This window comes from Trachemys scripta, chromosome 13 (assembly GCF_013100865.1).
Source record: "Trachemys scripta elegans isolate TJP31775 chromosome 13, CAS_Tse_1.0, whole genome shotgun sequence".
NCBI lineage: Eukaryota > Metazoa > Chordata > Testudines > Emydidae > Trachemys > Trachemys scripta.
In genome coordinates this window covers 37,211,070-37,238,010 of record NC_048310.1, presented here as the reverse complement: position 1 = coordinate 37,238,010, position 26,941 = coordinate 37,211,070, and the positions used below count along the sequence as shown (strand labels likewise).

Genomic DNA, 26,941 nt, shown 5'->3' with positions numbered 1-26,941 from the left:
CCTCAGAGTTACATTTTATATTTCTAGTTTTAGATACAAGAGTGGTACATTTATACAAATCAGATGATCATACTCAGTAGATTATAAGCTTTGTAATGATACCTTACAAGAGACCTTTTGCATGAAGCATATCCCAGTTACGTTACATTCACTTATTACCGTATTTTCTCTAAAACCAGCTCAGTTACATTATATTGACTTATGATCAAGTTTTTATAAAACCATATAGACTGCACAACGTCACAATGTGCACAAACCTCTTAGGACACCAAAAATTCAATCCTGTTATTAAAAAGGGTACATTTTATTAAAAACAAAAAGAAAGAAAATACATCTGGAACTTAGGCTTTTTGCTAGATCGTAAAAGAAACAATTACAAAAAATAAGCATCAAGAATAGCTCTCTTGAGGTTCAGCTTAAAGGTTACCAGCAAAACAAAAACATCTGGAGTTAGCACAGAGTAGTCCACAAGCCTTACCGAAAATAAAAGAAATAACCTAATTGCAGCTTTCTAGACATTTCCTGATCTACTGACATATTTGGGTCATTCTTAATCGGATGATTTCCATACCTGACAAAAAGCTTTTTACAGCATAGTCATAGCCCTGACTTTGCTCTGTTCCTCTCTCCGGAGAACAACCCCAGAACACACAGGGAAAGCTTTTTTCACCATTTAAAAAAGTTCCAGCCTTCCCATTGGCTCTTTTGGTCAGGTGCCCACTCCCTTTCCTTTACCTGGGGGATTTTTAAACCCTTTACAGGTAAAGCAAGCACCACCAAGAGGGACTTTATAGCTAAGTGGCTGGCTGAGTGTCCATAAAAGGGAGCTCCCCCTCCCCATCATTTATCACATGTGGTAACAATGAGAAAGTCAGCAATTTGTCAGTAACGGTGTGTTGTGACACTTCTGTATTTTAGGTCTGATTTTGTAAGCAAGTAGTTTTGAAATGAGGTGAAACTTGGGGGTACACAAGACAAAGCAGACTCCTGAAAGGGGCACAGTGGTCTGGAAAGGTTGAGAGCCCTCGCTCTAAATCACCCCGGACAGAACAAGAGACACTGACAAAAACAATCACCATGACCAGGGATTGGAATAAAACTGGGGATTTGGGTGCAATAGGAGAGAATGGCTGGAAGGGAGGGAGGGAGGAAGGGTGGAATAGATAGAGGGTGTGTGTGGGGATAGATAGATAGAAGGGGTGGATGGGGATAGACAGAAAGAAGGGGTGTGTGGGGATAGACAGATAGATAGATAGATAGATAGATAGATAGAAGAGGTGTGGGGGATAGAGAGATAGATAGAGGTATGGGGGATAGATGGATAGATAGATAGAAGAGGTGTGGGGGATAGAGAGATAGATAGAGGTATGGGGGGATAGATAGATAGAAGGGGTGTGTGGGGACAGATAGATTGTATCTCCCGGCTCGGGCCCGCCCACGCGAGCTCTGGCTGCGAAAGCTCCGGGCAGCCCGGCTCCGGCGGCAGCGGAGGGGTTAATCTCCCGGCCGGCGGGAGGGAGGGAGGATCATTGACTGAACTCCGGGCCCGAGGCGAGGCGGCTCCTGTCACTGGGTAGCCGGGTCCCCTCCCCGCTGGTGCCTGCCCGAGGCCGGCGAGGGAGCGCAGCGAGCAGGGCGCGCCCCGCACCATGGCGAGAGCCTGAGCCCGCGGCTGCAGGATCGGGGCCGCCCCTCCGCGCCATGGCCGAGTTCCCAGCCAAAGTCCGCACGCAGACCAGCACCCCGGCCGGGGCGCACGGCCCGCTCCCCGCGCTGCGCTCCCTCGCCCTGGACCTCGGCTTCCTCCGCTCCTTCCTCGGGCTGCTCATGATTGTGGAGCTGGTGAGTACGAGCTCCCGGCAGGGGTTGGGGCTGGCACGGGGGCTGCTCCCCCAGGAGGGAGACGGGGGGGGCTCAGCTCTGAGCCCCCCGCGCCAGACACAGGTAAGAGGCACCTGGTGTGTGTGGGGCCAAACCCCACCTCCTTCCTCCAACCCTTTGTGCAAACGCCCTGAGCGCCCCCCCAGCCCGACGTGTTGTGCGGGGAGCCGGGGCTGTAAACTGATCCCAGTCACCTGTGGCGGGGAGGCTCTAGCTCCCCGCCGGTGTATCAGCAGATACACCGGACGAGACACCGCGCACACGGGCGCCTGGCCCACGCGTCTCTCCCAGCCCCCTGCCCGCTTGTCTGGTCACTTTCACCGCCTCGTCTCCCTTTGTCAGTGTCAGCAGCCTGGGTTTCGATGGTGAAATTCACCAGAGAGCCTCTGTGCCTCCCCGGGGTAGGAGCAGGAGCAGAGCGGCTGCTGGCAGAGACAGGCCCCGAGCCTGGGGCTGCAGCCTTTGTGCTTCCAGGGGGCACCCAACCACCCTTGTGTCACTTTACCCAGATTCCCCTTTTCTGGCGAGAATTCTTGGCGTGCTAAAAAATGGGCCATTTCTGCCCTAATTTCAAAGCAAAGTTTGAACAAACACCTGGAGGCGAGGGCACAAATCCTGAGCACTTTTACAGCGCTCCATGATTGCTTTAGGGGAATGAGCAAACTCAGTGGCCCCATCCACAACCAGTTACACTCCAGCAAGCTAAGTGCACCAGCTGGACCATTAAACTATTGTTTGTTTGTTTTTTAAATAGGTAATAGCTAGTTAGAGGGCAGTGTACTGGGGACATTTTTTAAGCTTGACAGAATTAGATGTATGGTTTGACATGTAACGAGGGGAGAAAAGTCTATACAAGTATTAATGGCTTGATTCTCCGCTCATGGTGTGAATCCGGAGTAAGTCCAGTGAAGTCAGTGGCATTGCACTGTAGTAAAATCAAAGTGAGAACAGCTGAATGCCATAGAAAAATTGTGGGCCTGATGCTGATCTAATCTGTGCTTGTTTAGACTAATGTAACTCCACTGACTTCAGCAAGTTACTTCTGGTTTATACCAGTGCACGTGAAAACAGAACCAAGATTCCACTGCTCCAGGCCAGAGTTGCAACAGTGTAACAGAGGAAAACTTGGGCCCAGCATATTAGCATTGTGTTACATAGTGATCCACTGTGCTATGAACTGGTTATTTTCATGCATTGCATTCTGATTATAAAGTATGAAAGGTTGTTTAGTTAATCAGGTCACTTGATTAACGAAAATTAACCACAAATGGCGGGTTGCAAAGCAGTGGAACAGGTACCCTAGTAACACATTCTGCGACCTTTGCCCTTTAGAGTGGAGGAGGGGGTAAGGGTAACAGCACCTCCATCCAGACTTTCAACTGTCGCATGCTTTAAACACATTTCAGTACTCAGAGTCTCTTCATGGGGAGAGCTGTAGCCGGAATATGGTGGTAGCTGGAGAACCTTGAAACAGAGAATTGCTCCGGTTGGCTACCCATGGAAAATAGACACTGGAGTCTTTATAAAGTACGAGCCACTGTGACCAAATTAGAGACAAACAAGATGGACTTTTTTTTAAAAGTGTACAGTCTCATAATATGACAAGACAAAAGAGCTTGTTTGCTCCCTACATCATCCCCCAATCACACGGACATTTTGTACTGACAGATCAGCAGTCAGAAGAAAAGCATATCACGAAGCTTTAAAGAGATTTCATGCTGATAATATTCACCTCCTCTAGTAATGAAGATCACTCTAAATGGCATAAGAAACTCCTTTAAACGGGTACTAAATTACACTCAGCCCCTTGACAATCTGACATGGAGTTAGTTCAAGAAACACCTTTGGAAGATCTTTGTGAGAGGAAGTCTGAGCTTCTCTTAATTTGAACGAGGGCTGTAATGTTTAGAGATCACATCATACCCCCATTCATTCTAATACCTCTGCCAGTGCCCCTTCCTCCCAGTCTTTCTACCCACTCAGCTATGTGAATCGGTTCCCTTTCCTAGGATCTGGGAGCCTAGGACTCTTTAAATGCCAGGGGAAATTGTCAGGATAAAAACCCATCCATTAAAATGATTCCTTGGCCCCGTGACCATCTCAGATGATTTTCTTATTACTTGCTCATCCACGGGGTCTATTCCACCACGCACCCCCCAGCCCCAAATGTAACTAGATTAGTTACTTTTACTTCCCAGTTCCCTGGCACTAGTAGATGTGGCTGGTTTTTATTTGACAAAGCTGGTCCCTAGACCATTCAGGCCTTGGAAGATCAAAACCAGCACCTTGCTCGGCCCCCAGGTAGCCAGTGTGGAATGTTGAGCGGAGTATCAGTGTAACAAAGTATCCACCTACACCTTCAACAGCAACTTCTGAATGCTCTTCAAAGGTAGCACCAAATCGAGGGCGTGGCAATACTCTAGTGAGGAGGGGTAGAGGCCAGGACCGCTGTGACGAGATCATTCCTTGCCCATGCCTGGGAGTGTCTGAGCAATGACGGACTGAGTAAGTGCCTTGGCTGTGGGCTGTATCGGAAAAGGGAAGGCAATAGACTTCCAAGAGCGGGTGCAGGCTCAGCCCGCCCACGTTCCCCGCAGTGCTTGCCCCGGCCAACCAGCATCATTTCCATCCTGAGTTGATTGAGCTGCAGCTCTCATCCTCACCCCCACCCTGGGGAAAACAGAGCCTGCAGTGCTGCGATTCCGTGAAAAGGGATCCTGCCCTCCCAGGGGCTGTACATACACATGGAACGGGACTGGGGACAGAGTGGAGTGACAGAGAGGACAGTGCAAGCCCTTTGTAAGGCCATTACTCCCAGACCATGCTGGTGCCAGAGGGGAGGCAACAAAAGGTCATGGTCCAGGGCATTGCAGGTGCTGATAGACCTGAGATACCAAGCCTGGACTCCTTACCTGTACCCATAGCTAGGAGATCCTCTCTCACAGTCAGCCATAGTCATACCATCTGTGCCATATCACCATAAGAACGGCCATCCTGGGTCAGGCCATAGGTCCATTTAGCCCAGTATCCTGTCTTCCGATAGTGGCCAATGCCAGGTGCTTCAGAGGGAATGAACAGAACAGGTGATCATCAAGTGATCCATCCCCTGTCGCCCACTCCCAGCTTCTGGCAAACAGAGGCTAGGGACACCATCCCTGCCCAGCCTGGCTAATAGCCATTGACGGACCTGCCCTCCAGGAACTTACCTAGTTCTTTTTTTAACCTTCTCATGGTTTTGGCCTTCACAACATCCTGTGGCAAACAATTCCACTGGGCGTTGTGTGAAGAAATACTTCCTGTTGTTTGTTTTAAACCTGCTGCCTATCAATTTCATTTGACAACCCCTAGTTCTTATGTTATGAGAAGGAGTAAATAACACTTCCTGATTTACTTTCTCCACACCAGCCATGATTTTATAGACCTCTATCCTCTCCTCCATTAGTTATCTCTTTTCCAAGCTGAAAAGTCCCAGTCTTATTAATCTCTCCTCATACGAAAGCCATTCATAAGAACATAAGAATAGCCAGACTGGGTCAGACCAAAGGTCCATCTAGCCCAGTATCCTGTTTACCGACAGTGGCCAATGCCAGGTGCCCCAGAGGGAGTGAACCTAACAGGCAATGATCAAGTGATCTCTCTCCTGCCATCCATCTCCATCCTCTGACAAACAGAGGCTAGGAACACCATTCCTTACCCATCCTGGCTAATAGCCATACCCCTAACCATTTTTGTTTCCCTTTTCTGAACCTTTTCTATTTCCAGTATATCTTTTTTGAGTTGAGGTGACTACACCTGCATGCAGTGTTCAATATGTGGGTGTACCATATATAGAGGCAATATAATATTTTTTATCTTATCTATCCCTTCCCTAATGATTCCCAACATGCTGTTTGCTTTTTTGATTGCCTTTGCACGTTGAGTGGATGTTTTCAGAGAACTATCCACAATACTTTCTTGAGTGGTACCAACCAAACCAGATTGTGAGGAGGTCGGGAATACAGAGCGAACTGGAGCGGCCCTGCTTTCTCAGGAACTTGTCAAACAGGAAGATTCCAAAGTGCTTTGCAGGCCCCAGACAAGAACTATTTACTCACCAACAAAATGCAACCACCTCTGCAGTGTAATAGCGTGCAGTAATTCTACACAATAGTGGAGGATAGGAAGTAAAGAAGCAGTAGTTATCCAATTGTTAGGAGAAGGGCAATTTTAAGTAGGCAAAATGAAATTAGGTAAACTGGAAGTTGGCTAGGACTTTAATCAAATCTAGGTGTTTGTCGTTAGCCCCATTATAGTAACAAAATTGCCACGAGATCTTTAATCTGCACGAGCAGTCAGGGCCTCAGTCTTCTATCTCATTCACAAAACAGCGCCTTCAGCGGCGCACAGCTCTTCACACCAGTTAGGGGCATTGCTCCAGTGCTGCGTTAGAGGGGAAGAGATTTGCCTCCCTATTAACACCTGTCCCTAGTTTCCTTGTCAGCCTCCTATCAAACCATTCACCCGGCCCCATGCCGCTTAGTTTATGATCCCAGCCCAAGGTGGAGGAGTGACCGGTGTAAGACACAAGCCCTTTAGCCAAGGAAAACATTCAAGGGAGGCCCAACCAAAGCCAGAACCGAGATACACAGATTGTACGAAGCACCAATACCCCGAGCAGCTTGTGATTAAGAAACAAAGGCCAGATCCTGCCCCAGTGAAGTAAGCGGGAGCATGACTGGGCCATAAGGACCATGAGGCTTAAATTCAGGAGTATTTTATTTGATTGTATCCATGAGGGATTTGTTCTGCTCACCCCTGATCTCAAAGTGAAGCTTGGTCAAAAGGTTTGAACATTGGCCTGCTAAACCCAATCCTTGAGGGGGCCCACTTAGGGATCTGGGGCAAAAAAATCTGACTGGGGATTGATCCTGCTCCGAGCAGAGGGTTGGACTAGATGACCTCCTGAGGTCCCTTCCAACCCTGATATTCTATGATTCAAAATCAGCAAGGATCACACGCAAACCGCAGGTTACTCCCAGGTCTAATGTAAACCGTAGAGCAGCTCCCAGAAAACCTTAAGACCTGGAGGGAGCCTTCAGTAAATTGGAACTGAGTTTGGATTTTGTGATGAAACGCCGTGCAGTTCAAACAATGGGAGTAGCAGGAAGAGACGCTCCCTAGGGCAGCAGTCCAGCACATATGGCGGATGCCCTGAATCTAGGTTTCCAGAAGCATAAAGGGCCTGATTTTCTAACATGTGTCCACAGAACTGTGCATGCAAAAGTGCGCATGCAATGCTGGGCCTGACTTGTGTGTGCAATTGCTGAAACTGTGCATGCCAACGCTCAGTGCGCATGCCCAGTCCTGGGGCTTCTCTGTTAAATCAGGCGCTTGCTTCATGCCCTTCGTTTTCCATGCCAATTGCACCGACATGTTTTAGAACTCAGGTCCCCAAACCATTCTTGGTGCCCACCCAGAACATCACCCTGCGGTGACATCACACTGGCACCGTGTCAAGATGCTGCAACACAAACGTGTCCATCTGGCATTGTGGCGTGGTCCTCGTGGCCAGTGTTTTAAAGGCAGCAGCCATAGGTAGGGGCCACAGCTCTGAGCTGTTGTGAAGAAGGTAGGCTAGAGGTGGAGCTCACCTGAAGCAAGGCCACTGTTCTGTAGCATCTCCTGCTCCCTGAGCTCCTTGTTAGGGATTTTTTTCTAATGCGTATTTTGCAATCACGAGTGTTGGAAATTGATGGGGAAAAAAAGAAGGCATTGTCCAGACTGAGGCGAGAGCAGGGCCTCTGGGAACCAGGGCCTTTGTACTCCAGAAGGACAATGACTTTTGTGTTCTAATGTTTCTTTCTTGACAATAAGCAATGAAGACTTACGTAGAGTCCCTGGTGGTAAATCAAGGCGCCAGCCAGCTGCTTTCAAAGGATCATTCTCCTCTATGTCAATGGAGGCTTAATGGATGTAGAGTCGTCCGTCAGATCCATTTATCTCAGAACCAGAGACGAGTCGGAATCAGGACCCTGCTGGGCCTAACGCAGGGAAAGTTTCCATCTGGATCCATAACTGCGCAGCTGACCCTTATCTCGGATATGGGCTGATCCAATACCCAGGATCCAAATGTGCCCGAACTTTGGGAATAGTCTGGTCCAAACTTTGCTGCTCAGGCCTGTCTCCGGAATGAAAAATGCAGCCCCAGAATGATGTAATAGTCACTGACTTGAATAATCAACAGTAGATCGTGCAATTAAATATCGTTATCACTCCGCAACGATGGGGCCGTACAAAGGGATCTGGTGCGGGAAATATCCCCGCTGGGCATTAGGATCCACCCGATTAAATCAGTCAACCTAAGTGAGAATGTTGAGCATTCAAATGGTTTGATATTAGGGCCTGTTTTGTGCTGGATGCCATCTCTAAAAGCCAACCTCCTCCCGCCAGCCCAAGATAACCATTTAACTCACAGCCCGGCACCTAGCATTGCTCTTTGGTTTGGCAGAGCAGGGATTCTATGTAGGCTGTTCCTTCCAGCCATTCTTCGCTAGATGGATCTGCTGGGCTCCCTAAGCCAGTCCTCCAAACGCAACGGACACATGGCCAAGTTCAGATCTTGTGTTCGCAGGTGCAATGGCCGGGAGCCCAGTACTGACCATGCGTTGATACCAAGGTCTGAATTTGGGTCCAGGTGCTTTGCCAAATTCTTCTTGGATGCCATGAACAGCTTTATTAAGAGCTTTCAGCAGCCCTTCAACCTCAGTGCAAAGGGATGAAATCGTGAACAGGAAAATTTAGGCTGACTGTTAGGTGTAATGTCTGAACATTGAGCCTCCCCAGGAAGAAATGGAAGCCCCTATTCATCTGGAACATTTAAGACCAAGCTGGACAAGGCTCTGGAAGTTAGGAACAACCCTGCACTGGCAGGGAGATGGATTGGAGGACCTTTTCCACCTCGAATGTTAGGGCCCAATCCTAAAGACAGACTGCGTGAAAAGTTGAATAAGGATCTCACGATTTGGCATTAGAAAGTTATTATATCATTCTTCTTGACTGTTCTCCAGCAGCACCGAACCCTATCAAGATCAGAACTCAATTGTGTTAGGCGCTGTACAGACACACAGTGAGCGAGAGTTCCTGTCCCAAAGACCTAGACAAGTGGGGGGTGGGATGGGGTTGACCAAAGATGCAAAGTGACTTGCCCAAAGTCACAGAGTAGGTCAGTGGCAGAGTCAGGAACAGAACCCAGGCCTCCCAATTCCAAGGCCAAGCTCCTACCCCCTGGACAACCCTTCCTCAGTGAGGGCCTCTTCATTCTAGGTGCTAAAAACAAACTGGGTGAGCAAAGGCACTTCCGTTTGCCTCACGTCTGTTAGTTCTGAGATTGCACCGAGTGCCCTGCAGCAGCACAGGCCTGGGTGGAGCGTCTGATCGCTTTCTGCAGAAAGGCCTAATCAGCTGCTTTATCAGTAGTTTGCTAGGCGCTGCCCGAGGCAAAGCAGGTGTTAAATCATCATGAACTTTCTGGTGTGGCTGGGGTGGGGTAATTACTGTGAGGAACTGGGGCTCTGAATGTCAGATAAGAGTGGGTGGGTGACGTCATATCTTTTAGTGGACCAGCTTCTGGGCGTGGAAAAGATAAGCCCTCACCCACCTTGTCTCGCATATCCTGGGACCCACGCTGCAGATAACACAGAAGCATAAGGAGGTCAAAAGCCTCTGCCGAAGATCAGGTGTAAGAACTTGCAGTGGGAAGAAGAGTTAATCCATTATTTTCTGACCGGGGAAGAAACAAACCCTGGTATTGGCAAAGGGGTGTGGGGGGGATGGGAAACTGTGCCTTTAAGCACTGAGCACGGGCGGGGGAGGGAGGGTTATTAAATCAGCTGGAACAAACTCCCTGGACGTTTGTCTATAAACACCGCCCAGCTAAGCTTTGTTGCTGCCGGCCTGCAGCGCTCAGGGCCCTTCCAGACCAGGGCGCTCACAAGATGCGTTTGTTCTCTGGTAACTGGCTGGCAGACAGGACTCGCACGGCTCCTGAGCATCCGGGGTACCAAAGGGGAGGAAAGCGCGCTGCGGTGGCTGGGGCTGCGCGTCCAATAAGGCAGCAGGCCACGCACGGAGCCCATCCCCACGTGCAGTGGGGTTTGTTGCTGAGGTCCCATGGGGGGCTAAGGAACATTGCTCCTCGGAGGGGCAGCCTGGGCGTGCGGCACTCCCTGGGGGTTCCCCGAGAGGAGGACGTTCAGCTGGCATCACCACCCGCCTCTGAGGCAGAGGAGACGAAGCGGCTGCCCTGACAAGTTTGCCAGTGGGCCACAGCCAGTAATAGAAGATAATGAGAGGGGACACGTGCTGCACTGAGGGTTGCCAGTTTGGGTTGGATGTATTCCTGGAGGTTTCATCGCATGATGTGATCTTCAAAATGAATCTTTAATTCCTGGAGCCTCCCGGGCAATCCTGGAGGCTCAAGGACAATCCTGGAGGGTTGGCAACCATAGCTGCCACCAGCGAGGCCAGGGGCCAGGTTGGATGCCCAGTGGCCCAACCGCTGCCTGGAGCGGAGAGCAGGGGCCGGGCTGGAAATTCCCCCGCTTTGCTCTGCGGCACCAGTTACAGGATTAGCCTCTGGCTCGCAGGGGTCAGATAAACGGGATGCTCCGCTCCCACCTCTAGCTGCTGGAAGGGAGGAGAAACTGCTTGTCCCTTCTTCCCCCCGCTACCGCCTCCTGGTCTCTGCTACGCGCCATCTCCCCGAGAGCTGCCTGCAAGAAGGAGGGGGAGGAGAAAAGAGGGCCCCGCTACTTTACCGCTCCCCAGCCTAGGGTGACCCGATGTCCCGATTTTATAGGGACAGTCCTGATATTTGGGACTTTTTCTTATATAGGCACCTATTACCCCCCACCCTCTGTCCCGGGTTTTCACACTTGCTGTCTGGTCACCCTACCCCAGCCGCAGGTTTTTGGGTCCTCTGCCCTCAAAAATAGCTCCAGCGCCTGCCGAGCTGCGAGTGGGTGTGGATGCATGTGAACATATATATATATATATGTAGGAATGCCTCCCTGTTGCATGCACTTATGCACACATGTATGTGGACATGTATGTAGGAGCTGGGTGTGAGGATAAGCAGCAAGCAGACAGCTTCTCCGGTAAGGCGGTGGGCTTTGGGAGCTCTCTCTCCTTAGAAAGCTGAAGGAAGGCACAGTCAGGCCCAGCTCCAGGCACCAGCCCACCAAGCTTGTGCTTGGGGCGGCACCTGGAGGGGGGTGGCGCGGCACTCCAGCTCCGGCCGCCAGGGAGAGCGGAGCCCTGGCCGGGCTCTCCGCCCTCCTCCTGGGGCTCCATCCGCCGGGGAGACCGGAGCCGCCCCCCTGCGCTCCGGCCGGTCAGGGAGAGTGGCCCAAGGCCGGGCTGGGGCGGGGGCGGGGGGGGGAGGGCGGCAGGAGGCTTTTTTGCTTGGGGTGGCAAAAAAGCCAGAGCCGGCCCTGGGCACAGTGGAGACACTGCAGAGACTGAGCCACCTTGGACAAAGGAGCAGGGAACAGCCCGTGTGCTCCCAGGCAGCTCTGCTCCTTCTCCAGGTGTGGCGGAGGGGGCAGGGAAAGACAATGGGACCTGAGTCCCCAGAGAGGGCTTGTGTTTCCTGGCGGGGGAGGGGCAGAGCGAGCTGGCGCAGGGATAACCATGGAAACAGCTGGGAAGAGGCTGCAGGTCCCCAGGTGGAGGGTGGGGTATTGCTCAGTCTGGACGGTGCCCAGGCCAGAGCCCAGCAGGGCAATACGGACAGAAGTCGCTGAGGGTGGGGCTGATGCACTGAGACGCCCCCCAATGACGAGGTAGATACTGGGGCGTGGCAAATGTCACTATTGTAACAGAGTCGCAGGCCAGATGCAGATGAAGTGGGGAGGGGGGGATTCTTTAGGCAGATGCCTGGGGCTGTAATGAGGGCGAGCGATGGGATGAAATTGTGAAAAGGAAAATTTAGGCGGACTATTCGGCACAATGTCTGAACAGCGAGCCGCCCAGGGAAGGCCAGAGCCAGCCTAAAGTTTCGGAGAGTTCAGCTCTGCGGTTTGGGCTCATCTGTCAGGTCTCACAGCAAAGAGCTATAGGGCCTGATTTGTCTCCCACCTGCCACACCCCATTGACATCAGTGGTGCAGAATAGCTCACCAGCACGTTGGGGACGTACTGGGTCATTAGCTTACGAATAGCATTTCCTTCAAACATAGTCCTTTGATCTCTATAGTGCCCATCCTCCTGAAGGAATCCCATGTGCTTTACAGATGGCGCAAGTAAGAAATGCAGCTACTTCTGGGGTGGAAAGACAGCAGCTGTTTTGAGTCAGCGACAATGGGCTTTTATAAGTTTAAAGGAAGGAGAAGGGCTAAATAATATCTCTATGTGAAACAGCGGGAGTAGGGGAGAGTTGGAATTTAGAAAGAGGGAACATCATTGATTTACTCACCCTGTTTCATAGCTAGGGCACATGATTGGCACCCCCACCCTTGCAAAAAGCTTGTGGGCTGCTTGTGCTCACTGAAGAACCAGAACCTTGGTTTGGCATTTCCCCTAAAGACTGGTTGGTACGGAACCAATGCCCCAGCACGGTGGGTAGTGCACGCCAGCAGCAGTGCCCTCGCGTCCCATGCTGGGGCATTGGTTCAGTCCTGGTCAGAGGGAAACGTACCATCTCTAGGACAGTCTCCGCATCCCCCAGGAGGTCTCCTGGCCAAGTACTGGGCTGGCACAACCCCGTTTTGTTTTACAAATGTGGAGTTTTAATTAAGAAATTGAGTTAAAAATCAACCAGAATTTCCCCTGTCAACACAAAGCCTGATTCTCCTGTCTCCTGCGCTGGTGTAAACCGAGAGTAACTCCGCTGAAGCTGAATGGTGTAAAACTGGTGTAAGAGAAGAGAATCAGGTCTCCAATTCTCTTACTACTTCAATTTAGACAGAGCTGCTCAGTAAGGCCAGAAAGCAAATGTCCAGAGGGACTCCCTTTCATCCTTGAGAGCTGGGGTTGCCCACACTACAGAGGGGGCTGAGCAGGGCCGGCTCGAGGGTTTTTGCCGCCCCAAGCTCAGGTGGGGCTGGAAGCGATGTCACCTTCTCCCAGCACCTGCAGGGGCTTCCCCCCCTCCCCCACCCGGCCGCGCGGAGAGACCCCGATATAAGGGGTGGTACAAGGCGGCGCAGCCCCGGCTCCCTGGCAGGACTCGCCCTCTCCTCCCCAGGTAGCGGCTGGGCCCTGGCAGCTCAATGTCCCGGGGCTGGGACTTCCCCTTCCCGCTGCAGCCGGGGGCGCGGCGCCTTCGCCCCGTCTAAGTGGCACAGCTCCGAGAGCGCAACTGCCCTGAAAAAAAAGCTTGGTCGGACTGCGGCCCCTGGAAATGTGCCGCCCCAAGCACCGTGCTTGCTTTGCTGGTGCCTAGACCCGGCCCTGGGGCTGAGAGCAGAGGGAGTGAGTACAAACTCACAGCTTCTCAGAGGAAGGCCGTGCACAGAGAGGCCATGATCAATAAACCAATTAGGAGACTGTCATCACCCTGCCCAACAGGCAGCAGCGCTCAGCTGTGTAGAGTATGCAAGGGAGGTCAATGAGAGCTCACCGAAGCATGGCAAAGGCAGATAAGTAGAAGCTATTATTTGTGTTACGGTAATGCCTAGAGAAGCCATTGTTTTTTGTTCTGTTTGTACAGCCCTTCGCACAATGGGCTCTTGGGCCATGATTAGGGCTCTTAGGCACTGTGGTAATACAGATCATAATAATACTGCAAGGCGCTGTACATGCGTAAGAGACGGTCCCTGTCCCAAAGAGGTTGCCATCTAAATAAAAAAAAGTGGAAGGGGAAACTGAGGCACTGAGAGGCAAAGTGACTCACCCAAGCTCCATCAGCAGGTCGGTGGCAGAGCCAGGAATAGAACCCAGGAAGTACAGCAACTGCAACCATAACTCACTGGAAAGTAGATACAAAATTTTGCATGAAAGCTTGGATCAGTGAAACAGCTGGTCAGGCAGGTGTGTCTAGGTTACAAGCTAATGAAGAGCTCTTAATTGTGCTTCTCTACAGGGTATGTTTTACTCACCCCTTCTTCACTTCTTTTACCCAGCTCTTATTTCGCCCCCACTTCTGTTCCTCCTTCTTTATTTGCTTTATTATTCAGTGGGTAACGAGCATGACTAATATTTGACTGAGTATTATAGCTCCTGTGTGTTCCACCTGCCTTTCATTGCTTCATGACTATATTTACTGAGGTCTCAAGAGTGTCATTTAAACAAAAATGGTGCAAGGTGTAGTACAGTTTAGTGTATAAAGCCCTAAATAAAACTGAGCCGGGGGAACCAGCTTCTGCCCTGTGTCCTGTCACTGAGCTCGGCTGGAGCAGGGCTGCTGCCTTCCCCGAGATAGAAAAGCTCAGTTGGTAGGAAGGCAGGGCCTTTGGCATTCTCCCCCCGTGACTATAACGAAATCAAAACAATTCTGAGCACTCGGCACCCAGAGATCTCAGCGAGGCCAAGCCCTACTAGCTCCATTTTACAGGAGGGGAAACTGAGGCACAGAGAAGGGAAGTGACTGACTTGTTAGGGTCCCATTGAGTCAGTGGCAGAGATGGGAGAAGAACTCTAGTCTCCTGAGGCCTAGTCTGATGCCCTAACCACTAGACAATACTATCTCCCTATCCTGGGCACACTCTCCAGCCCCCCCTCTGGCTTCCAACAGGCTGTTTTATTGTCGTGGGCTTTGCTGTATGTATTGTTCATTCCTGCTGTGGTTACTCATCAAGGCAGGTCTGGGTCGAGTGCAGCCTGCAGTGTCTATTACGTGTAGGGTGACCGGGTGTCTGGTTCTCGACTGGGAAGGGACCCTGGTGGCTCCGGTCAGCACTGCCAACTGGGGCATTAGAAGTCCGGTCAGCAGTGCTGCGGAGCGAAGGCAGGCTAGTTCCTACCTGTTGTGGCTCTGCGCTGCGCCCTAGAAGTGGCCAGCAAGTCCAGTTCCTAGGCAGGGGGTGGGGAGGGCCCCACAGGGCTCTGTGCGCTGCCCCCGCCCTGAGCACCGGCTCCGCACTCCCATTGGCAGGGAACTGCGGTCAATGGGAGCTGCAGGGGCGGTGGCTGTGGGTGAGAGCAGCACACAGGGCTGCCTGTTGCGCCTCGGCCTAGGAGCTGGACCTGCTGCTGGCCGCTTCCGGGGTACAGTGCAGTCAGGCCAGGCAGGAATCCGGCCTTGTCCCCCCCACTGCACCCGGGGGCCACCGGAGCTAAGCCTGCACCCCAAGCCCCAACCCTGAGCCCCCTCCTCCCCAGCCCCACACCAGAGCCCTCACCCCCTCCCACACCCCAACCCCCTACCCCAGTGCCCCCTCCCACACCCTGAATCTCTCATCCCCAGCCCCACCCCAGAGCCCTTACCCCCCTGCCCCAGCCCAGAGCACCCTCCCGTACCCTGAACCCCTCATTTCTGACCCCACCCCAGAGCCCACACTCCCAGTTAGAGCCCTCACCCCTCTTCCACACCCCAACCCGCCACCCCTGCCAAGTGAAAGTCAGTGTGGGTGGAGGAGAGGGAGCCACCGAGGGAGGGGGAATGTAGTGAGCGGGGGGCAGGGCCTCAGGGAGGGGCCGGAGTAGGGGGTGTGGCCTCAGCGAAGGGGCAGGGCCTCAGGGAAGGGGCTGGGCTAGGGTGTTCGGTTTTGTGCGATTAGAAAGTTGGCAACTCTAATTACATGGCCCCTGCAGGGTGTCTTCCGGGCCCCTGCAGGGTGTCGAGTGCAGACACACTCAGCCAAGCAGTGATTTCCATTAGGCAGACGCTTGGGTGTTCATTATTTGGGCTAAACCGGTGACACCTGAACCGCACACTGGCCAAACCCGTGTCTTGTTGAAATCAGTAAGAGAGGGGAGGCCCTCGGACTTCTGGCAAATCGATGGCTTAGCTCCCAGTGACACAAAGTTTTAGCTGTTCATTCCTCATATTTCACGGAGGCCTGGAGTGACTAATAATGGTAATTAATCACCAGGCATTTGGGGATTAAGAGAACACCCCCTTTCCCCCCCCCAGGATTTTTCCATCAGCCAGGTTGCAACAGATGCATTTTTGTCCCTCCTATGACCCCTCTCCCCAACCTCCCCCATGGGGTTGCACCTTTGAGGTTGAGAGATGTGTTTGCAAAGGCCCCGGCAGACTCATCCTTTCATCCCCCCTTCCAAATGAGTCTGTAACCTGATTCTGGTACATCTTTCCAGCTTCCCCCCCAACCAAAGGGCGGCAAAGGAGCTGTAGGGACCTTGGGGGCGGGGCCATGGCAAAGGGAAAGCAGCCGCCATGACGAGAGAAAAGATCTAGAAGGGAACCAGGCTGCAATAAGCGAAGGCTGCAGGAACAGACAAAATGACAAACACAATGTTCCCAATGGTGTGATGGAAACCCCTAGGGCCCGGCTGTATGAACACAGTGATGCTGCACCAATGGCGCCTGCCATGCGGCTGTGGCATCACTAGGTAAGGAAAGAGTCGGTTTCTCCCAAGACGTAACTACAGACAGGGGTGTTTTCTCAGCCAGCGTCACCTTCAGCCCCTCACCCCACCCCCAGCTTTCTGCCAAGGACCCACGATTCCTTCCCTTCTGCATTTCTAATGCGCCTTTCGCCGCAGCATCTAGGCAGACATCGCTCTGGGAATAAAGGCTGAGCGGAGATCGCCCGGCCCCTTCCTCGTTTTAGGCCAATTCCCAAGCAGACCCAAGCCTCAGAAAAAGTTGCACCGGTTTTAGCTAAATTGACTTGAAACGCAGTTCTAGTTAGACAGGTGTAGCCCCAGCCATAGACACATATAAGCCAGTTCACCCTTTGCTTATAAACCATGCAGATTCAGGCAGTACATCACTGCCTGGCACAGGTAAGGTCTCAGCCCTCTCCGCCCCCAGGGGAATGATCCTGGCCTGCTCTCTTACGGTGGGGAGGCAGGGTGTGGGGAAGCCCATGTAAAGAGTGATTTGTCTGAGGGCCTGCTCCACTCACTGCTGGTCTGGCGCCTCCTCCTGGTCACTCAGGGGATTAGCTCAAGGTAGACGCCCCCTTCCGCGGTTTGCCTGCCATCCCTCTGGTCTGTAGCTCCTCTCTCACTCCATGACTTAGCCCTCCAGCAAGGTCACTCAGTTTGCCCCCCTTCCGGGGTACAGTCCATCAGCAGTCCTAGGCAGTCTTCCCATTTGCTGCCTCCGGTCTAGGCCATGCCCTCGGTAGCTGGTAGGGGAAACCGGGTCCACCTTCTTCTCCGGGTTCCAGTCCAGGGACCCTCAGCTCAGCGGTTCTGGGCTTTCCTCTCTCTGCCCTCACGGCCCCTTCTCTGCGCTGCGTCCTACACTCTGGTTCCCCTTCTCTCTCTGGGGTGCACCAGCTCCTCCTCCCAGGGAGGAGCTGCAGACTAGCTCCCTGCAGCCCCCAAACACCCTCCCTCTTCCCAGGAAGCAACTGCCCTTTCTCAGCGGCCCTGTCTGGGGCCTGTTACCTGGCTTTATAGGCCCAGCCTATTCCTGCACAGGTGAGCCTCTCTCCAACCAACTACTTCTGGTCTAAAGCTCCCCTGTTTGCAGCCTATTTAGCTGATTGGGCCCACCCAGCCTTTGCACGGCTAGTGGGAGGTACTCACCCCACCACAGGGCCCTTTCCTTATACAGCCCGTGTTTTCATAATCTTCCGAGCCTCTTTTCCCTCTTACCGAGCTCCACACCATTTACTGTGCAAGACTCTCAGACAAGCTCCTGCCTGCCTCCTGGCATTTCAGAGGGGATTCCTGCAGTGCCTTAGGCTCACCCTTCCCCTCCCCAGAGCCAATGCACCCTGTGTTTACACGGTGCGTTCCTGTAAGATACACCCACTGCCCCAAGGAGCTGCCAAGCCAAGTCAGACAAGCCACATGCACAAGACAGCAGGTCAAGGAGAGGGAGGAGGTGAAGACTCCTCATGCTGAGACAAAAGAAGGATGGGAGATGGAGAAGAAGCTGGTGTTAAGGAGGAATTTGGAGGAGGAGAGAGAGGGTTGTTAAGGGGAGAGGGACTGTTCCAGGCTAGGGTGAAGCTGAGACTGGGGAAAAGAGCCAGGACAGAGGATGGGGAAGGGTAGAGGGATTGAGAGGGGAAAATGAGAGCAGGTGGGGCATGATTGCATGGGACCAGCTTGGTGAGTGTAGGTTGAGATCACTGGCTATGAAGTGTTATGTCAATATCAGCCGTTATGACTAGTCATTATTCTGATGAGTAACACTGATCAATAACACACACCAGGGAATCTCAAGGTCATAGACAGAAAAAAAGCAAGGAGGCCAGCCCTACAGGGGTGGAGGGAACTCCTTTCATTAAAGAACCCAGCCAACCCCCGCAGGTTTAAAGTAATCACTGTCACTGTTTATAAATAGTGATGAGAAAGCCAAGTGGGGAAGAGACCGTGGGAAAATGCCCTGCCCACTGCAGGACTTGATTTCACACAATGATCGTGCCACCTGCCTTCGCTGGGGTCAGATCAACCCAATGCACGTCACTGGAGAGTCCATCCTCTCTAAAACGAGCCACAGGACTGACCACAGATTCCATCCCCCTGAAAGAAATGTTAACAGGAACCTGGAAAGGAGGATAAATTGTGAGTTTTGTGCCATTTTAGCTTCATTGTGATATTTGAATAAGGTTTTCTTTCATGCTTGATTTTTACATTAGATATTGAGGTCTTCCTGCAAAACTCTATGGACAACTTGCAGGATTATGATATCACAGTTACCAAGCAGTTAAACCTGATTAATCGAGAGGGGAAGGGATCTACGTTCAGACTGCTGAAAGCCATATGTCTAGTTTGCTTTTTTGTTAACACGTCATTTAACTCCAATGCTTAAACAAACAGTTGGGAGAAAAGATCTCTTTGTTAAAGAGTCAACATCCCCATCCCAACAAATAAACGACATCTGAGGTCTCGAAAGAGTTTTCCAGCAAAGCCAGGGAAAGTGTAAACTTGACGTTCCAGATACATATCTACAAAACTTAAGCAGGAAGCACTTGCAAACAATGAATGACAAAGCTCATTAACTAAGGGCCGGATCCTGCTCCCATTGACATCAATGGCAAATCTCCCTGAACGAAGAATTGTAAAGATTTGTTTCCTTCCTATTAACCACTTTTTCCTTTCTGTTCCACAGGTGCTCGGCTTGCTGGTGTGGGCTCTCATTGCCAGTACATTTTACCAACCCATTCCTGCATATGGCTGGGTGATGTTTGTAGCCATCTTCTTCTGGCTGGTAACAGTCATTCTGTTTGTGATGTATCTACTACAACTTCAGCTGAAACTCTACGTGATCCCCTGGCCTGTTGTGGTAAGCCCCTGTAGCTGCAGATAAATGGTGTATTTCACAGGGGAAATCCTTCCACGTTAAATGGTTTCATGGGGCTGACGATTAGATGTACCCTAAGATTGATTCCGACAGAATCTGCATCCAACACACCTGTATCTTGTCATGTTATTTGATTTTAACTCGACCCATCAATTACGGAGACATTGCTTTTAAAAAGCCATATGAAAAGTGCCACTCTAGCCCTTCACTATAGAGAGGGGAGGAGTTCTCCCATCTGTGTTATTAATAACCCAGCTCCGCAAGAGGTGGTAGCTAGGTTGATGGAAGACTTCTTCTGTCAACCTATGGCTGCCTACCCTGAGGGTCAGCTTAACTCCATCGCTCACCATGTGGATTTTTCATAACTGGGTTGACTTAAATTCTGAGTATAAACCTGGCCTCCGTGCACTCTAACTTTTGCATGGAAATTAATGCTAAATTCAGCTTCCTTCAAAACACAATGGGCTTCACTGTCCTCTCCCGTGCCAGTTTCACACTTGTGTAATGCCATTAATACAAATCAGGTGCAACTGCACTGAAGTCATACCTGCTTTATATCCCTGTATACCACTGAGGGGGATACAGCTCAAAGTTACCAAACAGGGGCTTGTGTATATTAGAAAACTTGCACAAGTTAATCAATTGAGTCACACCAATCCCACCTCAATGGAGCTGCACATTCAAAGGTTTAAGTCACATGTGTAGCAGTTTAACTTAAGCTAAACTCACAGAAATGCATCTTTATCAATGGTTTGTACTGGTGAAACTATAGCAACTGAATTACACCACTGCAAAATTTTCTAGTTTTAAACCAGGCCTAGGAAAGGATAAAGTTTTGCAGGGAATAGACACATTTCACTATGCTTCTAAAAAGCCTTTTACAGTGGAAAGTAAAGGGCACATTGTGATTGGTGATGCTTCAATAAACATTAAATAACTCAGCTGGTTTTATTGGGATGATTCTGGGTTTACACCAGCGTTACTGTAGTTCTTTGAATTTTGGCCCAAACAGGCAGTGGGTTATTAGGGATTAATCTTCAACCAACACTGCATCCAGCTTTCGTGTCAGGAATCTAGTAGGCGTACTGGAACAATTTGTACAGGGGGGGTGCTGAGAGTCATTGACCCAAACTGTAAACCCTGCATACAATGGAGACCCCTTCAAGCCAGGGGGTGCAACAGCCCCCGTCCCCCCCAGCACCCCATGTCCCAGCACCTCTGGAATCTAGACAAGAGCAGGGGACCTGACTCTTTTTCAATGTTGCAACCCTCTTAGTTGTGGGAGTTGATGGACTGTTCACGATCAAGGCAAATATACCAGTGGAACCAGACCACTGTAGAGACCAGCATGGAGGCACAGACGGTGCCCTGACAGAGGAGGGGCCTGACTCCACTTTTTATATGTCTGGACAGGCTTTTTAAACAAAGGAAGTAACCCACTAACAACTCACGTCTGCATTCTTGGCATAATGAAAACGCCCTGGAATTGGAGTGGGAGTGTTGATGATGCAAGGAATGCAGGATCGGGCCCCAGAATTAACAAAGGCAAAATAACATGTCCTCGCAATAGTAAAAAAAGGACTGCAGAGCCATTTAGCTCCAAGCCCAGGAGTGAATTGGACTGGCCCATATCAGGCATGGAGCGAGTGCTCCTCTCTGCAGAACGCCAGGCGGCTTCCCTGGGCAATGCCAGGGGGTTTTATGTCCAGTACAATTCCGACTCTTTAACAACCCCCCCCCCACTTTAGTACACCCATTCCACAAGCGAAGTGGGAAAGATATGCTGTCCTGTTAATTACCTGCATAGTCGCTACTTACTCCAGAGTGGTTCTGTTAGTACCAGTGATGCAGTGTCTTCGTCACGTTCGCCAACCTCATGCATAAATCTCTCTTCACGAGCCGTTTAGTTTTCTTCTGTCCATGTCACTGAGTCATGGGGTTTTTAAGAACTCCCCCAAAGCTGCAATATGTCTATGGGATTCCACAGATCACACTGCAAAAGTCCAGACGCAATTATAAATATTACTTTAACCCTACAACCAGATTTTTCAACACTTTCGGCATGATTTAGTGCAGGGGTTCTCAACCTTTTTCTTTCTGAGGCCCCCCACCAACATGCTATAAAAACTCCGTGGCCCACCTGGGTCACAACAACTGGTTTTCTGCATATAAAAGCCAGGGCCTGTATTACGGGGTAGCAAACAGGGCAATTGCCCAGGGCCCCACCCCACAGGGAGCCCCATGAAGCTAAGCTGCTCAGGCTTTGGCTTCAGCTCCAGGTGGCGGCGCTCAGGGTGGCATGGCTTTGGCTTTCTGCCTTGGGCCCCGGTGAGTCTAATGCCGGCCCTGCTTGGTGGACCCCCTGAAACCTGCTCTTGGCCCCCCAGGGGGCCTCAGACCCCTGGTTGAGAACTGCTGATGTAGTGCATGCTTTCTTTGCTGTTGCAAATCAGCAGGGTGAGCGCAAGTGCCGGATGCATTTGCAGCAATCTGAGTTGTGCATACAACCAGCCTGACACCTACTGTTCAAAGAAAACAGCACACTTCAGATAGTTGGATCATCAGGAGAACATCGCATGCATATTCTGTGGGCCTACCCAAAACGGAATGCTTCTTCTCACCCTTTCAAAGGAATGGCAGCATGGGCAGGAGGTTTTTGGGATGGCCATCAGAAGTGAAGCAGTTAGCAGTGCTCACTTTTAAGTGGTGTTAATTAAGTCACAGGCAGCCAACTGGGCTATAACACAATGCTCCTTGCGCTGGGCATTTCTGATACCATTTGCAAATTCATAGGAGAGAGCGGTGGGGAAACCAGGTCTTGCCTGTCTGCACGAGAATGGGTTTGTCCAACCCAGAGATCTTTGCTAAACTCCTCTCTACCAGGGGGTACTGCTAGGGGTGGAGCCAGATGAATTAATATATTTTGTGTGTATGTGTATATATAGCTTACATTGTCAAAAGGGACCAGTCATTTTGGGTGCCCCATTTGAGACATCTGAAAGGGGCCTGGTTTTCAGACAAGTCTGAGCAAATCAGAGTGACAGATAAACAAGTGACAGGAAGAAAAGGAAAGAGATTGGTTCCTTTGTCCTAAAACAGCCTTTTCTTTCCCTAGTTAGTGATATTCAACGCGGCTGCGACTGTCCTGTATGTGACTGCGTTTATTACGTGCTCCGCCGCTGTTAAGTCTCCGTTCTGGCTGCCTGGGGACTACAACAAAAGAGCGGCTGCATCAGTAAGTATAGAATGCGGCCCCTGCTTTTCCTATGTGTCTGTGCTGTGTTCACGTAGGCCTTGTCTACGCTACAGTATTAAGTCGTCCTACATTAGGGTCGACTTGCAGCCACCGCAGTAATGACTGTTTTTTCATGTCCACCTTACCCTCCCTCTGCCAGTGGAGCGTATCCTCACCCGGAGCGCTCCCGACTGAACAGGGGCATTATGAGGGAGCTCCCACTGAGAGCCCGACTGAATGGTGCTGGGGAAACTACGTCACCCTAACTACATTGACCTAAGCGCTAGGTGTCCCTAGCCTCTGTTTGCCAGAAGCTGGGAATGAGCGACAGGGGATGGATCACTGGATGAGTCCCTGTTCTGTTCATTCCCCCTGGGACACCTGGCACTGGCCGCTGTCGGAAGACAGGATACTGGGCTAGACGGACCCTTGGTCTGACCCAGTCTGGCCGTTCTTATGTTCTTATGTTCAGTTCCTCCCCTGTGAAATGGGGATAATAGCATCTACCTCACCAGGGTGTTGTGAGGCACTCGGATACGAAGGTGATGGGCCCATAGACCTACCATAGATAGCTTACAACAAGAGCCCTCCTTCCTGGGACTGTTATTCTGGAGTCTCAACAACCCTGTGTAAACTGCCCCTCTCATTTTGTCTCCTGGAAAATAAGCATTGTATTTAAATGTAAAACAGAAAGAGACAGAGCCCTGAAGAGCTTAGCATAAAGCAGCCCCCAGACTGCCCTACCAATCCCAGGACTACGATTCCGCATAGCAGGTGTCTTTAAACTCAAGCAGTTTCGCTCTTCCCAACTGTTTGGGTTGCTGGGGGGACAGGGGTAGAAGGGGGGGGCTCCCCTTCAGACCTCTGAGAGAAGACATTTGTGGGAGCCATCTGCTACATGCAAACTCATTTAGAATTTAAAACTNCTTGGTCTGACCCAGTAGGGCCATTTGTATGTACACCTCTCGTGGAGGTGGAGTCATTAGGTCGGGGTAGGGTGCGACTGACATCGGCAGGAACAACCCTGCAATGTAGACACAGAGTTAGGTGGACGTGAGCTGCCTTTCGTAGACCCAACTCTGGCCCTAGAGACTGAATGACTTTTACCTGCCCGAGATCCAAACCGAGCAGGAAAATGGAGTGAGCCTTTTAGGAAGAGGAGTGGAAGTGACCCAGCTGGACAGGACTGTTGGTTCAGCGACTGGTGCGTTCCCTCCACGGTCTGTTGCCAGCACGCTCGGCGCTCCTGGTGAGAGGCTCGGCACTCCTGGTGAGAGGCTCTGCTTTCGAGGTACAGAGCCTAGGCAAAGGAGAGCAGTCCGTGTAATCCCCTCTAGGCAAGCCAGGGAAACTGCTAGCACCTTTCTAGCAAGACCTGCTTCCTCAGAGCGATTTTAGTGTCAACCCAGGGTCTGTGCCGTGCGGGCGGGCACATGAGGCCCCACCCTTGCTGCTGGTGTCACCGATGAGTTAATGAACCCGGTGAAACCTTTAGTTCCATTTCAGTGGCGTCTCAGAATCAGCTGAAAGAACAACGGCTTTCAGTTTCCGCCGAGCACACAGAGATGACCCTCTACCCCAGCTCTGCAGCATCTCCTCCTGCTGGCAAAACACAGCTTCCTCCTACTGCACTATTCCCCACCCACTCCCCTGCAAAACGCAGCCTTCTTGCTCTGTCCGATTCTCCCACGGCTCTCTCTATGCTGTCCTGCATTCTGCTGCCTACCCACAGCCCCCTCTCCCCGGGCTGATACACCAGGTCACTAGCCTCTCCTGCAAATTCCTGCGCAAGCCCAACTTCCGCTGTGATGCCTACCAGAAATCGGTCAGCTAATATTGGTTCACTAGGAGAGCAGCTGGGGAAGAGTTCATGGAAAAACTATAATAAAATAAATCCAAACAAGGCCATCCCACCCCCCAATCATGCTGCGATGGGTTTTCCTTTCCCCCACGCTTCATCTGTTGTCTTAAAGACTAAGCTCTTCAGGGCAATGAGCAGGTTATCTCGTGCTTGGACCATGCCTAGCTCACCAGGCAGGCACTACTGCTACATAAATAACAATGAGGCATGCCTGCCAGGCCCCTGTCTCTTTGGCTGGGTCACCCAGCTGCAGCCGTGCAGCGCAGCTGGCCTCTCGCTCCTCTGCGTCCTCCTGCACCAGCTCGCCTCTCCCAAGGCTCAGCCTCACGTCCTCCTGCTTCTCCCACAGCTGCCACTTTCTCCTTCCCCATTTTACCCTTGGAAAAAAATGGGTTGCTCAGCATGCAGGGGCCAAATCGAAAAATCATGCTGCAGCCTAGCTAAGAGCCTAGGCAACACTATCATCTAGCTTAGGTCCCCACCTTGGGAAAGACCATCCTCCTCCTAACTCTGATAGGTCTCAATGCCTTGGCCAGCCAAGCGCTGGTAGAACCCTGCTTGGCCATCGTGCATGAGATTATTAAAGGCTTTAAACCACTTTGTTATAGCCGGTTAGATGGGCATCCTGAGGGACTCTTCAGAAGGGCCTTTTAGCCCCACCCAGCTAGAAATCTCAGCTCCGGGAATGGCCATGTCTCAAGGGGTCTCACTTGTGTTTGAGAACTTTAGCCCAGACCCTCAAAGGTATTTAAGGTGCCTAATTCTCATTGATGGGCCCTATGTGGATCTAGTATCAAAATAAGCAGCTTTCAGTCACGCTCAGTGGCTCCTGTTTCTCACCCGTGCCACGCTCGTAGGCGGTACCACTAGATGAAGTCTGGTAGAGACACACAGGTTCCTGCTCTTTAAAAGGATCTTTGCATCGTAAGACTGACTTAAAAATTCTTTGCATTTTATGGATAGGAATGGATGGAGCCTCATCGCCTCCTTTAGGTGACCTATTGAAACACACGATCCCCTTTCACAGCTGGGGCGGGGGGCGGAGTTGACACAGTGTTAAGTAACTTGCCTGGGCTCCTACAGTGAGTTGGTGGCAGAAGGAGGAATAGGACCCATTGGTAGAGCCCATTCCTGTCTTTTGTGCCGAGGCAAGATGCCTGTCTGGATTTGCACTAATCCAAGCATCCGTCAGACCAGGCATTTATTGGGCAGCTGCTGCTCGGCCAGCTAAATGAGTGCCCCGGATTCTAAGCCCTGTGCTGGGCAGCGTTAGCGTCAAGTGTTGTTAATACTCTGCTGCAGAGAAACTAACCGAGCTTTGTTGTGTTGCTCTCTCTTTCAGTTCTTTGCCTGCGTTGTGATGATAGCCTATGGGGCGAGCACTTTCTTCAGCTTCCAGGCATGGAAAGGATTTGGCAGCAATGCAGCAACCAGTCAAGTGCCTAACTAGCCCCCCCTAAGGACTGGGTCTCTTGAAGGCAGTTTACAGTTGATGGGGTAGGGGCGGGAGGGCTCACTGGATTTGCATTGAGCGAGGGAGCCTCTCATCACTAGGTCTCTCGTTCAGATCGACCTAGGTCAGTAGTGGCTGAAAGTCATGACCGGCCAATAGCTGTTTGGTGGCCTACGTGAGGGCTGACACATGGTCTTTTAATGCAGCTTACAGTGAATAAGTGTCCACAGCACAAAACCCACCACAATTGGCATCCCTGTATAGTGAAAGACTGACTTGGGAGACTGAAGTCCCTGGAATTGGTCTCTTCATGTCAAAGTAGCTTAGGGCGGGGGTCCTCAATGTCTTTCTGAGCCCCTCCCCCCCCCCAACATACTATAAAAACTCCACGGCCCACCAATGCCCCAACAACTGTTTTTCTACATATAAAAGCCAGGGCTGGCATTAGAAGGCAGCAAACAGGACAATTGCCCAGGGCCCCACGCCAGGAGGGCCCCACAAAGCTAAGCTGCTCAGGCTTTGGCTTCAGCCCCAGATGGGCCCCGGGTTCAGCCTTTCACAGCAGGGCTTCGGCTTTCTGCCCTGGACCCCAGTGAGTCTAACATTGGCCCTGCTTGGCAGAGCAAGTGAAATCTGCTCACAGCCCCCCCAGGGGGCTCCGGACCCCTGGTTGAGAACCACTGGCTTACGGGATGTGTATCCATGGCCTGCCTTTGGTGCAGCAGTTCTGAAGAAGACTTCAGTCACCCAGGCTGGCCAATGCAGCACATTTCACTGGCACTAAATTCACTAAAAAACAAACCAAGACTCCTCCCCCAGCCACTTGCAGCTCTAATGTAAATACTGTAAAATTAACTCTTCGGTCGGCGCAATGGCGGAGTTGTGGGAATGGAAGCTAGGCACTGGTACGAGATTGCAACTGTTATTTTATTGATTTCTAAAATTTGAAGTACGAGTTGTATGTTATAAATAAAAATCTTTCTAAATCCAACTGTTGGTCAAGGAAGTTTTTAGTAGAAATTTGCTTCCTTCCTGAAAAGAAACACTGTAAGGTAAAACTTTGTGCCAAATGAAAAGCAGAGAGATTCACTTGCCCAGTAAAGTAGTACTCACCATGAGTAAGGGCATCATAGAGTTTAAGGCC

The 26,941-nt window shown here is 51.2% G+C and overlaps 1 protein-coding gene across 1 annotated transcript; it reads left to right on the top strand.

The window, feature by feature from the left end:
* The first annotated feature begins 1,544 nt into the window (after nucleotides 1-1,544).
* On the top strand, nucleotides 1,545-26,788 carry PLLP (plasmolipin). Its single transcript, XM_034788375.1, has 4 exons — nucleotides 1,545-1,842; nucleotides 19,057-19,230; nucleotides 22,364-22,483; nucleotides 25,687-26,788. The coding sequence occupies exons 1-4, from the start codon at nucleotides 1,702-1,704 to the stop codon at nucleotides 25,792-25,794; spliced, it is 543 nt and encodes a 180-aa protein (XP_034644266.1). The 5' UTR covers nucleotides 1,545-1,701; the 3' UTR covers nucleotides 25,795-26,788.
* Nucleotides 26,789-26,941: the final 153 nt, after the last annotated feature.

Excerpts from the sequence above, each read along its gene's own strand:
- PLLP (XM_034788375.1), top strand. The coding sequence starts at position 1,702 with ATGGCCGAGTTCCCAGCCAAAGTCCGCACGCAGACCAGCACCCCGGCC. Across the intron at positions 19,231-22,363 it reads TGATCCCCTGGCCTGTTGTG|TTAGTGATATTCAACGCGGC; the intron begins GTAAGCCCCTGT and ends TTCTTTCCCTAG. Across the intron at positions 22,484-25,686 it reads ACAAAAGAGCGGCTGCATCA|TTCTTTGCCTGCGTTGTGAT; the intron begins GTAAGTATAGAA and ends TCTCTCTTTCAG.